This window comes from Oncorhynchus kisutch, linkage group LG11 (assembly GCF_002021735.2).
Source record: "Oncorhynchus kisutch isolate 150728-3 linkage group LG11, Okis_V2, whole genome shotgun sequence".
In the NCBI taxonomy this organism is placed as follows: Eukaryota; Metazoa; Chordata; class Actinopteri; order Salmoniformes; family Salmonidae; genus Oncorhynchus; species Oncorhynchus kisutch.
Window position 1 is genome coordinate 47,473,293 of NC_034184.2, and position 15,971 is coordinate 47,489,263.

Genomic DNA, 15,971 nt, shown 5'->3' on the forward strand with positions numbered 1-15,971 from the left:
TAAAAAAAATGATTATAGAGCTGAGACTTACTGGACTAACTGTGAAACAGACAATCAGCTATAAGGGGCTCTACAGACTGACACCTCTTCAACTCCTTGGCTATTTTAATAATTCCCCTGAGAGACACAGTCATTTATGACTGAAAATACTGTGTGACTCACACGAATACACTCTGCATTGCTTGGTCTCTGTTTAATTTGTCATGCCAAGTGTAACAACCATGTTATCTGTTTTACATTTTAGGGCCTCAGAGAGTTTGTTGCTGGAGCGTTACACATCATGCCCCTCTCGAGCACTTCCTAAAACACCAACTCAGAGGACCACCTTTCCCCCTCCCATACCCCGGAGAACACGGTGACGCACATCTCTGCTGAAATCTGTTCCAAAGTATTCCCATGCATAATAGAGAGATATACCATATGTGATCGTGTACACATGTCAGCAGGGTTAGAAATGATTATGTTTTAGTCAATTATTATATCTGTTTGGGCTTCTTGTGGTCAATTTGCAGTCTATAAATGATGTGTAACTATGTTCCGGCCCCCTGCTCAGTAAATCTAGTTGATGATCGCTGATTTACATGAACATTAGCATACATAAAGGTTTGAGTGTGTAGAACAGAAGCACATAGAACATGATCATCAAATCAGTCAATTCAGGAAGTAAACTGAAATTCCAATTTAAATGGCCAATCTTGCATTCAAACAACAAAGCACACTTTTTAGGTGAACCGCTGAGAGATGGGCCTGTAGAAATGTAATTAAAAAAAGGGAAAACATTTTTAATGACTTCTTAATAAAATAAAAAGAAGCTATTCATTTCAAAAGTTTTTCATTGTTTAGAATTTTCGATTTCAATCATTTTCAGAATTGACTGACTTGAATTCTAACTGACCCCAACCCTACTGTACATGGATCTTGTAATAACTGCATGCATTAGAATTGTAAAGGGTTTTCAACAAAGTGATCAAATAAAGATTGTGTTTGTTTATCAAGCTTGTGCATGCGTACTACTGTATTATACAACCGATCACACGATGAAGTTTGATTTTACAAATGCAAATTTTGAACATTCATGTAATCTGTTTTAAAATTAATGTGTTGAGTTCAGTGGTGATTTTAGCGTGTAAATCTTGGTGTGTCAACATATTTTTTATTTTTTTTAGATGCATGCCAGCAACCCAACACTAAACAATTCATTAATTGCACTATAACGCTGACAAACGGTGCCCACAAACTGTTAGGGTCTACATAAAGCTGTCCCAACACCTTACCACTGCTACACCTGGCTATCAGCGGAGCCTTGTCTGGCAGTGAAACAGTTCCTTCAGCCTCATTTACTGCCTTTAAAAAAAACATAGCTGGTATGGCTGACTTGCTTAAACAAATGTAGTTTCTACTGACAATTGAGATGTACAAACTATGGCATAAGGGAACGACGACTGGATAAGAGGCAATCCGTAATTTTGATTAAGACATTCATGAGCGAGGTAGGAAGGACGTAGTCAATATAAATATTTGTTCAATAAAATAGGCATATGAAAGTTCTAACAATATTCAATGATTACATTTTTCTTAAAAAGGCTATAGGCTAAATGTGAACCATCAAGCAGGCGAAATTAGTAACATGGGTTACTAACAGCTTACTACACAACATACGTTTAATATGACTTTCTTAGCTACAGTATACATATCTCCCTGGCATATTACGTCATTTATGCAGCAGCATACAATACATGTTTGGACTCACCTTGTTGTCCTGTGCTCACTTGAACAGGAAGGTGGTGCTGCGGTCCTTCGTGGGAAAAAAATTTAATCAGACTTGGTCATTAAAGTCTGGCATTCTCTGCATTTATGGTGCTTTCAAGCTAACTGGGAACTCTGAAAAAAACAAGGTTGAATCATGATGACCTCAGGGATCTTCAGGTCGGAGCTAGAAAGAGGCCCGAGTTCCAAACTCGCAATTCCTATTTGGATGACCGTTCAAAACATATTTTCCCAGTCGGAGCTAGTTTTTTTTCAGAGTTCCCAGTTGTCTTGAACTCACTGTAATCAGATTTCCAATTCTGAGTTTCCAGTTGTTTTGAGCTCGGCAGAAGTCATGCTGGATTGACACCATGGCCAATGTTGAATGTTTACCCGTTTAAGCTTGGAAAAGAGACCATTAAACCCAGACTTGGGACCACACACCCACTCCAATGAATAGCAGGCTAGTGATTGCTTTGCAATGCTTGCAGTTAGCCAATGATTCCTTTCAAACCACTCATTGTTGAATTTGCGATTTCCAACTTGTTGCGTAATGTTTCTGTCCAATGGCTGAAGAGCACCGGTACATTTTATCTATAATTTCTCTTTATTATTTATCTTCATGTGACAAGGATTAAAAATGATTTGCCAGTAGATTGTCAACGTGATTCATGAGTATGACGTTGACATGATGAGTCCAATCAATGTTGCTGTAGATATAACTTAATTTGACTTCCTTTTATCTGTGGCCAATGACCTTGAGCCTTCTTGGATAGGCACTTCTAATGTAACTCTATGGCAGCATCCAAGGGGCTTGAATGTTTGAGCTCTACCCTTAGATTTGGCGGTGACGTAGTGTCCCCATGAGTGACAGAACACTAAGCCAATCACGACGGAACTAGAGAACATTACCAACCCCTACGCTCAGTATTTTCGATGGCTGCCCCACCACCACAGAAAGTACTGAGCTAGGCTGTAACACCTACATTTTGGAGCTGCCTTACTCAAAAAAGCAAAAAAGAGACCATGTTTGTTTTCGGCTTTATTATTATTATTATTTGTATCTAGAAAGGTGGGGCTCAAAACAGAACCCCACCTGCCCAGCATGACGGGTCGCTACTGGTTGCGTTAATGTTTGGAGTGTACTGCAATATGAACATTCATTTCCTAGACAAGCATTTTACACTGCACACTGTACATACTGTATGGTACAATATCAGCCACTTGGTGGCACTCTGTACATGAGGTACACTGTTTTGTTTGCTGATGTTTGGCACGCTAGGCTATATTTCAAAATATTTAATTACTTCTATATGTTATAATATATACAATATGAAATATCATGTGTTTATTGTCTGTTGCTTTGATGTTTAGTGTCATTGTCAACCTGCACAGCACAACACATTATTGTTTGCTTACATTTATGTGTATTTCATACAGCAAGTACCATATGTAGCTTTACTGACAAGCCCAAGACAGATCCAAAAGGCTACTCTTATGGTGTATTAATTTCTGACATTTGCACCTGTTGCTGAGTCACTATACACAGTGGTCAGAAATACAATTGAACTTCACCAAACGTGCAACCACCTCATACGCTGCAATTGATCAAATGCATTAATTTAATCTTACATGAATTTCCTATTTGACAATAATGTATTTAATTAAATGATCCATCAATATTCTAAGGATCATAATTGTGTAAGAATCCTGTAATGTAAGAGTTTTGAAGATATCCCATTATATGACAATGAGTCCTGAAGCCACCTCCCTCCCTTTGCCTGTCCTCAAGGAGGGAAATACGCATGTAGCCTATGAGCAAGGAGTGAGGTACAGTGCGTTGTCGGGGTGATTGGTGGGTGCTGTGTAGCTCACTGTCCTGACTGTACATTGTAGCACATACCTCTTTGCCGTGTGTGGGAGCGATATTTGATAAACAACACTGGATTGCAACAAAGGTAAACGTTTGCCATTTTATTGTCTCTTACTTTATTTGCACGTCAGAATCTGTAAATAGCCTACAAAAGCCAATTTGCATCATGCCCATGTTGGATAATTTCACCCCCTTGGCAACAAATGCCCTGACAAATTTGTGTTTGATTCTGTGGCACGAGGGACTTGCGGTAATGTCTCGAGTGTTTGATTGTAATTCTAATATTAGCCTATTACCTACATTGGTGGGCTTTTATTGGATTCCAAGTGGGACCAAAATGGCCTGGGACGTTGTCTTCAGACGGCAGTACAAGTCGTTGTGTTGAAGCTATACTGCAGTAAAGACACATCCATTTGATATCTGCAACCATACACACGACCGCTGCTCATCCTTGTGTCGCACTAGACTAGACACTAGTCTATAGTTTTGTAAAATTAAGTATTCCAAATCATGGAACGAAATTACGTAACGTTTATTATTGTCACGGAACGCTCTTTGCATGTTTTATCTGGTTACAAAAAGACAATAGTCTACTATTGGCCTACTGCACATTGAACAACATCACTTGAACTCTTTCTTAGTTTCCTCTTAAATGGTTCAGAATATTGTAGCGGTTTTCATTATAGTAGAAACAACATATGGCAACATAGTATGTAGGTAAATACATGAATAACATCAGTGGTATGTATGGGCATAATGTAATGCATATTATGCGGCACTGATAGGTAACCCCATTTAACTTGATTTGTGGCTACTGTACAAAAGGTACCGTACAGTATAATGACATGTGGGTGGATGAATGGTTGTCTATTTATAAACTAGCATTCATCTCAAAATGTGAGTGTGAATAGGCTGTGTGAGCGAAATTCTGAAATTCCCATTCTTATTATAATCTCTTGCATGCCCAATGTCCATTCTAGTACATTGCATTCCCCTGTACACTATATTTCAACCCGGTTCTCTCTGTAATTAGTCTGTATGTGTAAAAATGACACAATGAATAAGATACTGCTGTCTCAACCTTCCGTACTGTGCTCTGCAGTTGGACACAAATATGATTACTGCATAACCAACCAGATGGTCACGGGTGCACTTCAGCCACGCTCACGGTCCTAAACAATATCATAACCGCCATCAATAAAAGACAGTACTGTGCAACCATCTTCATCGACCTGGCCAAGGCTTTCGACTCTGTCAATCAACATATTCTTATGGGCAGACTCGACAACCCTGGTGTCTCTAATGACTGCCTTGCCTGGTTCACTAACTACTTATCAGACAGAGTTCAGTGTGTCAAATAGGAGAGCCTGTTGTCCGGACCTCTGGCAGTCTCTATGGGGGTGCCACAGGGTTCAATTCTCGGGCCGACTCCTTTCTCTGTATACATCAATGGTGTCGCTCTTGCTGCGGGTGATTCTTTGATCCTCCTCTATGCAGACGTTCTGTATACATCTGGCCCTTCTTTGGACACTGTGTTAACAAACCTCCAAACAAGCTTCAACGCCATACAACACTCCTTCCGTGGCCTCCAACTGCTCTTAAATGCTAGTGAAACTAAATGCATGCTCTTCAACCAATCACTGCCCGCACCCACCCGCGCGACTAGCATCACTACTCTGGACGGTTCTGACTTAGAATATGTGGACAACTATTAATACCTAGATATCTGGCTAGACTGTAAACTCTCCTTCCTGAGTCACATTAAGCATCTCCAATCTAAAGTTAAATCTAGAATCGGCTTCCTATTTCGCAACAAAGCCTCCTTCACTCATGCTGCCAACATACCCTCGTAAAACTGACTATCCAACCGATCCTTGACTTCGGTGATGTCATTTACAAAATAGCCTTCGACACTCTACTCAGAAAATTGGAAGCAGTCTATCACAGTGCCATATGCTTTGTCACCAAAGCCCCATATACTACTCACCACTGCGACCTGTATGCTCTCGTTGGCTGGTCTTCGCTACATATTCGTCGCCAAACCCACTGGCTCCAAGTCATCTATAAGTCTTTGCTAGGTAAAGCCCCGCCTTATCTCAGCTCACTGGTCACTATAGCAACACCCACCTGTAGCACGCGCTCCAGCAGGTATATTTCACTGGTCATCCCCAAAGCCAACATCTCCTTTGGCCACCTTTCCTTCCAGTTCTCTGCTGCCTATCACTGGAACGAATTGCAAAAATCACTGAAGTTGGAAACTTATATCTCCCTCATTAAATTTAAGCATCAGCTGTCAGAGCAGCTTACCGATCGCTGCAGCTGTACACAGCCCATCTGTAAATAGGCCATTCAACCAACTACCTACATCATCCCCATATTTGTTTTGGTTTTTCTGCTCTTTTGCACACACCCGTATTTCTACTTGTACATCCTCATCTGCACATATATCACTCCAGTGTAAATTGCTAAATTGTAATTACTTTGCCACTATTGGCCTATTTATTGCCTTACCTCCTTACTTCATTTGCACACACTGTATACAAATGTTTCTATTGTGTTATTGACTGTACGTTTGTTTATCCCATGTGTAACTCCGTGTTGTTGTTTTTGTCGCACTGTTTTGCTTTATCTTGGTCAGGTCGCAGTTGTAAATGAGAACTTGTTCTCAACTGGCCTACCTGGTTAAATAAAGGTAAAAAACAAAAAATTGCCCTATAGGATACATCACTGCACTCCATACTGTAAACTGTTCATCTCTGTATGTATACCTGTCGCAAGACCCACTGGTTGATGCTTATTTATAAAACCATCTTAGGCCCCTCTATTTGAGATATATATTGCAGCCCTCATCCTCCACATACAACACCCGTTCTGCCGGTCACATTCTGTTAAAGGTCCCCAAAGCAAACACATCCCTGGGTCGCTCGTCTTTTCAGTTCACTGCAGCTAGCAACTGGAACGAGCTGCAACAAACACTCAAAATGGACAGTTGTATCTCTCCATTCAGAGACTATCATGGACACTCTTACTGACAGTTGTGGCTGCTTTGCGTGGTGTATTGTTGTCTCTACCTTCTTGCCCTTTGTGCTGTTTTCTGTGCCCAATAATGTTTGTACCATGTTTTGTGCTGCTACCATGTTGTACTGCTGCCATGTTGTGTTGCTACCATGTTGTTGTCATGTTGTGTTGCTACCATGCTGTGTTGTCATGTGTTGTTGTCTTAGGTCTCTCTTTATGTAGTGTTGTCTCTCTTGTTGTCATGTATGTTTTGTCCAATATTTCTATTTTATTTTCAATCCCAGCCCCCGTCCCCGCATGAGGCCTTTTGCCTTTTGGTAGGCCGTCACTGTAAATAAGAATTGGTTCTTAACTAACTTGCCTTGTTAAATAAAGGTTAAAAAAACGACAAAAAAACACTTCCACATAAACAGGGTTGCCAGGTCTAGCTAAACTTTCTTTAACAATGACCACTGAAAACCTGGCCTGAAGATTTGCCCACATTTTTTTCCACAGCAAGAGAAGAATTGCCAAATTTATACAATAAACTAACGACATTAGAAGCAAAGTTTTTCAAGAGTATTATTATTGCGATCTATGAAATTATGTAATAAATACATTTGAATATGTTGCAAGAGAAAATATAATTTGCCCTTATTAAACTCGCCAGATCATTTTCTATCAATGGATGTTGATTTAACTCGTCTGACTACTATGATTAAGCAATAAGGCAGGAGGGTGTATGGTATATAGTCTAAGGGCTGTTTTTTTAGCATTACACAACGCAGAGTGCCTGGATACAGCAATTCGCCGTGGTATATTGGCAATATACCACAAACCCTGGGGTGCCTTATTGCTATTATAAACTGGTTACCAACATAACTAGAACAGTAATACGTTTTTTTTTGTCATACCCATGGTATACGGTCTGATATACCACTGCTTTCAGCCAATCAGCGTTCAGGGCTCAAACCCGGTTCATAATTGTAAATAAATCCCTTTTGAGCATGTGCATACTGTAACTATAGATAAATCCACCAGGAGTGTTTGAGTGATGAAAGTTGGACAGAGGATCTTGAAATCTCTGCGCAAGAAACACTTGGACAAAAAAACGAATGCTAGGCTTTTTTCTGGCAATTGTGCTGTTATTATGTGCCAGATGTTAAGACCATTTGCAATATTTAATGGTCATTTCAGTAGGCATAGGCTACAGAATAAAATCTGGGTTTATGATTGTAATTCAACTTTGCCATGTCTTGCTTAGATAGTGCATTCAGAAAGTATTCAGAACCCTTGACATTTTCCACATTTTGTTACATTACAGCCTTATTCTAAAATGTATTAAATAAATAAAAGTCCTCATCAATCTACACACAATACCCCATAAAGACAAAGGGGAAACAGTTTTACTGTAGATGCAGGTAGCCTATAGCCCCTGATAGGCCTAAATCTTATTTAAGATAGGCTACAAGTAGCCTAGGCAAGATGTAGGCAAGATGTAAACTGAACGATTTAGCAGCTTGCTTAGTTCAAATATATTTACAAATGATTTCAACATGAATAGCTTAGCTTAGCAATTTTGAGGTAAGAAGTGCTTGTGTTTTCAAATATCCTGCTGGAATAGGCTACCGAGGACGGGGTCGCAATTTCAATCACTGAATTAAACATTAATGATATGTATATGAACTGAATATTCTTGTCAACAACAGCCAGTGTTTATAAAAATAAATAAATACCTGTAGCCTAATCTGACTGACTGTTACTGTCAATCTAATGCGTGCAACTGATCGGCAATTTAAATAAATAAACATGGCTATTAATAATGGAAGAATAACACAAGGCTAAAACAACAATACACTGAAGTTATAGGCTATTTATTAAATCTGTTTGCCAGCTACAGGTAGGTTACACAAGTGGCACAAATTTATTTTCAATGACTCCAGTGATATAGTAATTTCAACATATTTATTGTAGCCTACAATGGCATATACATTTGCTGGCCAACAGATGCAAATGTATCATTCTCCACATTTAATGTCAGTTTCATTGAGGACTTTTCCCCATAACAGAAGCACACGACTTCCATTTTAAATTTCCACTCCTGCATAATTACAAGTTAAATAGCCTACCTACAACTGGTTAAAAAGTTGTCACAGCGTACGCATGCTGCTCTGTCTCTGCTCACTCACATGACTCAGCCAATAGTGGACTGAGCTGCATGCTTCTCTCTGAACACACACACCCCTCCGGCCCTCCCCACAACTCACTCACTCAGCAACAGCCTGACTCACTTAAATCAAATCAAACTTTATTTGCCACATGCGCCGAATACAACACGTGTAGACTTTACTGTGAAATGCTTACTTACAAGCCCTTAACCAACAGTGCAGTTCAAGAAGAAGAAAATATTTACCAAGTGGGCTAAAATAAAAAGTAATAATACAAAGTAATACAATAAGAATAACAATTACGAGGCTATAGACAGGGGGCACCGGTACCAAGACAGTTTGCAGGGATACAGGCTCGTTTAGGTAATCTGTACATGTAGGTAGGGGCGAAGTGACTGCATAGGTAACAAACAAACAGCGAGTAGCAGCAGTATACAAGAGAGGGAGGGGGGTCAATGTAAATTGTCCCGTTGTGATTTTTATGAATTGGTCAACCGTCTAATGGCTTGGGCGTCTAATGGCTTGGGGGTAGAAGCTGTTGAGGAGCCTTTTGGTCCTAGACTTGGCACTCCGGTACCGCTTGCCGTGTGATAGCAGAGAATACAGTCTATAACTTGGGTGACTGGAGTCTCTGACAATTTTATGGGCCTTCCTCACTGCCTATTATATAGGTCCTGGATGGCAGGAAGCTTGGCCCCAGTGATGTACTGGGCTGTTCGCACTACCCTCTGTAGCGCCTTACGGTCAGGCGGTGACGCAACCGGTCAGGATGCTCTCGAGGATGCAGCTGTAGAACCTTTTGAGGATCTGGGGGCCCATGCCAAATCTTTTCGGTCTCCTGAGGGAGAAAAGGTTTTGTCGTGCCCTCTTCACGACTGTCTTGGTATGTTTGGACCATGATAGTTCGTTGTAGATGTGGACACCAAGGAACTTGAAAATCTTGATCCGCTCCACTACAGCCCCGTCGATGTTAATGAGGGCCTGTTCGGACCACCTTTTCCTGTAGTCCGCGATCAGCTCCTTTGTCTTGCTCACATTGAGGGGGAGGTTGTTGTCCTGGCACCACACTGCCAGTTCTCTGACCTCCTCCCTATAGGCCGTCTCATCGTTGTCGGTGACCACTGTTGTGTCGTCAGCAAACTTAATGATGGTGTTGGAGTCTTGAATGGCCACGCAGTCGTGGGTGAACAGGTAATACAGGAGGGGACTAAGTACACACCCCTTAGGGGCCCCAGTGTTCAGGATCAGCATGGCAGACGTGTTGTTGCCTACTCTTACCACCTAGGGGCGGCCCGTCAGGAAGTCCAGGATCCAGTTGCAGAGGGAGGTGTTTAGTCCCAGAGTACTTAGCTTAGTGATTAGCTTTGTGGGCACGAATTGGAGTGGGTCTAGGGTGTCCGGGAGGATGCTGTTGATGTGAGCCATGACCAGCCTTTCAAAGCACTTCATGAATACCGACGTGAGTGCCATGGGGCGGTAATCAGTTAGGCAGGTTACCTTCACTTCATTGGGCACAGGGACTATGGTGGTCTGTTTGAAACATGTAGGTGTTACAGTCTCGGTCAAGGAGAGATTGAAAATGTCAGTGAAGACACTTGACAGTGTGTCCGCGCATGCTTTGAATACACGTCCTGATAATCCGTCTGGCTCAGCGGCTTTGTGAATGTTGACCTGTTTAAAGGTTTTGTTCACATCGGCTACAGAGAGCGTGATCACACAGTCGTCTGGAACGGCTGGTGCTCTCATGCATGTTTCAGTGTTACTTGTCGCAAAGTGAGCATATAAATAATTTAGCTCGTCTGATAGGTTCGTGGCACTGGGTAGCTCGTGGCTGTGTTTCCCTTTGTAGTCTGTAATAGTTTCAAAGCCCAGCCACATCCGACGAGCATCGGAGCTGGTGTAGTATGATTCAATCTTAGTCCTGTATTGATGCTTTGCCTGTTTGATAGTTTGTAAGAGGCTATAGCGTTATTTCTTATAGGCTTCTGGGTTGGAGTCCTGCTTCTTGAAAGCGGCAGCTCTACCCTTTAGCTCAGTGCGGATGTTGCCTGTAATCCATGGCTTCTGGTTGGGGTATGTACGTACAGTCACTGTGGGGACGACGTCATCGATGCACTTATTGATGAAGCCAGTGACTGTTGTGGTGTACTCCTCAATGCCATCAGAAGAATCCCGGAACATATTCCAGTCTGTAATAGCAAAACAGTCCTGTAGCTTAGCATCTGCTTCATCTGACCACTTTCTTATTGACCAAGTCACTGCTTCCTGCTTTAGTTTTTGCTTGTAAGCAGGAATTAGGAGGATGCAATTATGGTCATATTTGCCAAATGGAAGGCGAGGGAGAGTTTTTTATGCGCCTCTGTGTGAGGAGTAAACGTGGTCTAGAGTTTTTTTCCTCTGGTTGCACATTTAACATGCTGATTAGGTAAAACTGATTTGAGTTTCCTGCATTAAAGTCCCCGGCCTCTAGGAGTGCCGCCTCTGGATGAGCGTTTTCCTGTTTGCTTATGGCCATATATAGCTCATTGAGCGCAGTCTTAATGCCAGCATCGGTCTGCAGTGGTACATAGACAGCTACGAAAAATATAGATGTGAACTCTCTTGGTAAATAGTGTAGTCTACAGCTTATCATGAGATACTCTACCTCAGGCAAGCAAAACCTCAAGACTTCCTTAGATTTTGTGCACCAGCTGTTGTTTACAAATATGCATAGGCTGCCTCCCCTTGTCTTATCAGAGGCCGCTGTTCTATCCTGCCGAAATGCTTAAAACCATCCAGCTGTATGTTAATCATGTCATCGTTCAGCCACGACTTGGTGTAACATAATATATTACAGATTTTAATGTACCGAAAACTTTTGTAAGGGGTGCGTAACTGGTGGCAGGGAAGTCAGACGCAGGAGAGCAGAACTGGGTAATAACCGGAGCAGTTTAATTATCAAAACCAACGGCATCCAGAATAACAAAATATGGGTACAAACCCATCGTGCACCAGTCAAAATGTGCACAAGCACTTACAACAAACAATTTCACACACAGACATGGGAGGAACAGAGGGTTAAATACACGGCAAGTAATGAGGGAAATGTAAACCAGGTGTGTGGGAAAACAAGACAAAACAAATGGAAAATGAAAGGTGGATCGGCAATGGCTAGAAAACCGGTGACGTCGCCCGCCCGAACGCCGCCCGAACAGGTTGTGACAGCCCGTTGGAATTTTGTATGACATCAGTAGCCTAGTCAAGGAAGCATCATGCAAAAATATATTGGCACACTCCACTTAAGACTATGGGTAAAAAAATCAACCAACCAGATGGTTTGACAATCTACCTCTGGTGGCCAAATTGACCTGCTGACCAAATGTGATTGGATGGTGGCTCTACAGTTTAAGGTCTCTGACAGGTGATTCATTATTTTGATACCGGATATAATTACCCGCTCAGCTGGCCATCCACAGCATCATGGCTAATTTGGCCAGTTTGGCCTATAAGAAAAGCTAGCAGCTAAACCAATTTAGACCAATGGTTTAACACCATGGTCTTAGCAAAAGTTCACAACATTATGTTTATTCTAAATAACTGATGGGTCTTTGGGCAAGCCGATTTCTGCCAGAGACACCAGAAAGGTTTCTGTTTCCATCCCGTGACTGCTTGTTGCTTAGCAACCTTCTCCTTCCCCCTTTTCTCCATCTGCTCCCATTGGCCAAAGTGGATCGTGCTGCTTGAAGCTTTATGCTTTTCAAGGTCGTTGTGCACAAAGAGAAGCCCACCAATGCAAGCGAGTAAACAAGAAAGTGAATAGACAATTTATTGTTTGGGGATTGATTTTTAGTCACCCTCTCACTGGCACTGCAAGTGGTGATGGAAAAACAAGGAAAACAAACCATTGGTAAAGGGGGATACCTAGTCAACAATGTGTCTACCACATTTAACCCAACCCCTCTGAATCAGAGAGGTGCCTTAATCAACATCCACATCTTCGGCACCTGGGGAATAGTGGGTTAACTGCTTTGCTCAGAACGACAGATTTTGACCTTGATGGCTCAGGGATTTGATCCAGCAACTTTTCAATTACTAGCCCAACGCTCTATCCGCTAGGCTACCTGCATTGTTGGTTGTCATTTTGACAAAAACATCCAGTTTTGCTATGTGCCCCACTCAGCGTCATCCAGGCATGATAGAATACCCAACAAAAATGTTAAGGCAAGCATGTGTAGTGTGCTGTAGTGATAAAGCTGAGTGCCTGCTTATCCAAATAAATAAAGTTATCATTCTTGGAGCTGCCAGTTAATAGGCTATTAGTGCCCTTTAGTGCTTGTGCCAGGGTAAAGGGATAGACAGACATAGGGGTGGCACCCTTAAAATAGGCAGATATTGATACATTTTTAGAGATGTTGTTTTCATATGGGCCTACCTTGTCAAAGCACTTGAAATTACTGGATTATGACATTACTGTTTTTAGGTATGTGTAGCTACTGTATCCTATGACAAAATTATCAAGTAGTCTGGTCACACAGCCACTCGGGGAGTTAATATGCAACACACTGACGAGTAAGCTTGTATTCCATGTCCAAGTCAAAACATCCCCCTGAAATAAGGTGACATTTTCAACACTCTCTCAAGAAATAACCTGAACAGTCATCAACAGTCCCAAAAATATGTTAAGGTTCTCCAATGTTTAAGCCAATAGGAACCCACCTCCTACACTTAAGGTGAGTCTTGTCCTCTGGCAGTGATAGTGTAGATGAGGTCTTCCAGTTACAGAATTACCAAATGAAATACTCTATGTGTCAGTCAAATGGTTTCTAATCTGTATTATCATGTAGTCCATTGTAGTGTTTTCTATGTTTTCTATGCATTTTTGAGAGATAAAAAAAATCCCACTTTCATATTTGTATTGTTTTGTACTTTTTGCCAGGTGCCTCACATTGTCTCATTGTTTATCCTCTCTCTCTCTGTGCTTCTCTGTGTATTCTCTACCAAGTGATCTTAGGGGAAAGTCTAGAGTCCTTGTGAAACAACCGTATCGTCCTTGGTAAACTGTCAGTTTAGTGACATTCTTATTACACTGGCTCTAAAAACTGAGCTGTCAGGTTGTGCCCTCTCTAAAAATGTCCATGTGAGACGTTGTGTCCATGTGGTATGCCAGTGCCTTCCCTGTCAGTCCTTTTCACGGCCATGCTAGCTTGCCGCAGCACCAGCAACAACTACCCTCCTACCTCAGAAGCCATAACTTTTCACTGGCCAGACCAACTCACTGGGTGGGTGTTTATCCTCTCCGAAAAGGATGACACCTAGCCCCACGGCTAAAACCTACTGTAAAGCTGCCCTATTTTTCCCTATTCATCACACACATTTTAGTGGGTGCTTATTATTTTCAAATAGAGATTTACTCTCCTTCAGTGCTTACGTGGATTTCAGTTATTTTCATTGCTATTGTGTTTAACTTTATCTATATTTTCTCGTGTAATATATTATGTAGGATTAAAAGACTACTCCAGTCCAGTAGGTATGTGTTGGACATATTTTCCCTCTCGACAATTACTCGGTGTCTTTCCTGAAAGACTAGAAACCCAGAAACACTAGAATATGTACAAGTTGCATACATTTCCTTTTAGGTTGCAGTTGTTTAAAACTAGCCCTTGAACATCCAATGGCTGTGGTGTGGAATGTGTAGAAGCCTCGGCTCACCGCCTGTGTGGATGCTGTTTATGGAAGAGAGGGGGACCTCTCAATTAGAGGGCTAAGCAGCTGCTCTGGAGCGGGCCTTTCTATCCATGTTTGGAGCTGTTTGGTGAGATCCACACTGAGCGCTGGACAGCTTCTCTCCTCTCTGCCGTTTGTTGACAAAGCAAAAGTCAACTACATTATGTAACAGCTCTCTGTCTTTCTCTATGTAGTACACCAGATCTCTTGGTGAGAGCTTTTGGAAAACACTAATCACATTTAAGGAAAACTCTGAAATATAGTAGGGATCCAGGGCTGTGTGAGGTGTATCATAGTTCAACTTGGTAGCGTTGACCTTTTGTTTATTTTTTAAAAAGCAAACAGAGAGCAGTTCTCAAACATGTGGAGACTAAAAGATTGCTACAGCACACAACAGCTGTTCTCAGTCACTGGCAGTGACATTGAGTTTACAGGAGTTATTTCATTACATCATTTTACTGCAAAAATATATAGTGGCAAGAAAAAGTATGTGAACCCTTTTGGAATGACCTGAATTTCTGCATAAATTGGTCATACAATTTGATCTGATCTTCATCTAAGTCACAACAACAGACAAACACAGTGTGCTTAAACTAATAACACACAAATTATTGCATTTTTCTTGTCTATATTGAGTAGATAATTTAAACATTCACCGTGTAGTTTGGAAAAAGTATGTGAACCCCAAGGCTAATGACTTCTCCAAAAGCTAATTGGAGTCAGGAGTCAGCTATCCTGGAGCCCAATCAATAAGACGAGATTGGAGATGTTGGTTAGAGCTGCCTTGCCCTATAAAAAACACTCACAAAATTTGAGTTTGCTGTTCACAAGAAGCATTGCCTGATGTAAACCATGCCTCAAACAAAAGAGATCTCAGAAGACCTCGGATTAAGAATTGTTGACTTGAATAAAGTTGGAAAGTGTTACAAAAATATCTCTAAAGGCCTTGATGTTCGTCAGTCCACGGTCAGACAAATTGTCTATAAATGGGGAAAGTTCAGCACTGTAGCTACTCTCCCTAGGAGTGGCTGTAAGGAAACGATGACTGCAAGAGCACAGCGCAGAATGCTCAATGAGGTTAAGAAGAATCCTAGAGTGTCAGCTAAAGACTTACAGAAATCTCTGGAACATGTTAAGTTTCTGTTGACGAGTCTACTATACGTAAAACACTAAACAAGAATGGTGTTCATGGGAGGGCCCCACGGAAGAAGCCACTGCTGTCCAAAAAAAAACACAATTTTTGAAAAAGTGCACCTGGATTTTCCACAGTGCTACTAGCAGAATATTCTGTGGACAGATGAAACTACAGTTGAGTTGTTTGCAAGGAACACACAACACTATGCGTGGAGAAAAAAGGGCACAGCAGACCAACATGAAAAACCTATCCAAACTGTAAAGTATGGTGGAGGGAGCATCATGGTTTGGGGCTGCTTTGCTGCCTCAGGACCTAGACAGCTTGCTATCGTTGACAGAAAAACAAATTG

At 41.5% G+C, this 15,971-nt stretch overlaps 2 protein-coding genes across 7 annotated transcripts in view; both read left to right on the forward strand.

Moving 5' to 3' along the window:
- The window catches only part of pik3ap1 (phosphoinositide-3-kinase adaptor protein 1), a 30,778-nt gene extending 29,783 nt beyond the window's left edge, over window positions 1-995 (forward strand). For 2 of the 3 annotated variants that reach the window (XM_031835869.1, XM_031835870.1), the window contains exon 17: window positions 245-989. In XM_031835869.1, the coding sequence (XP_031691729.1) occupies window positions 245-359 (115 nt within the window). In that variant the 3' untranslated portion in view covers window positions 360-989. Of the gene's footprint in view, window positions 1-244 lie in introns of all 3 variants that reach the window. The other variant, XM_031835868.1, reaches the window with a different exon arrangement.
- A 2,573-nt stretch (window positions 996-3,568) lies between these two features.
- Window positions 3,569-15,971, forward strand: part of LOC109898827 (sorbin and SH3 domain-containing protein 1) — a 70,833-nt gene continuing 58,430 nt past the window's right edge. For 2 of the 4 annotated variants that reach the window (XM_031835878.1, XM_031835879.1), the window contains exon 1: window positions 3,569-3,704. The gene's annotated coding sequence lies outside the window, so the exon portion shown is untranslated. The remainder of the gene's footprint in view (window positions 3,705-15,971) is intronic. The other 2 variants (XM_031835872.1, XM_031835874.1) reach the window with 1 other exon arrangement.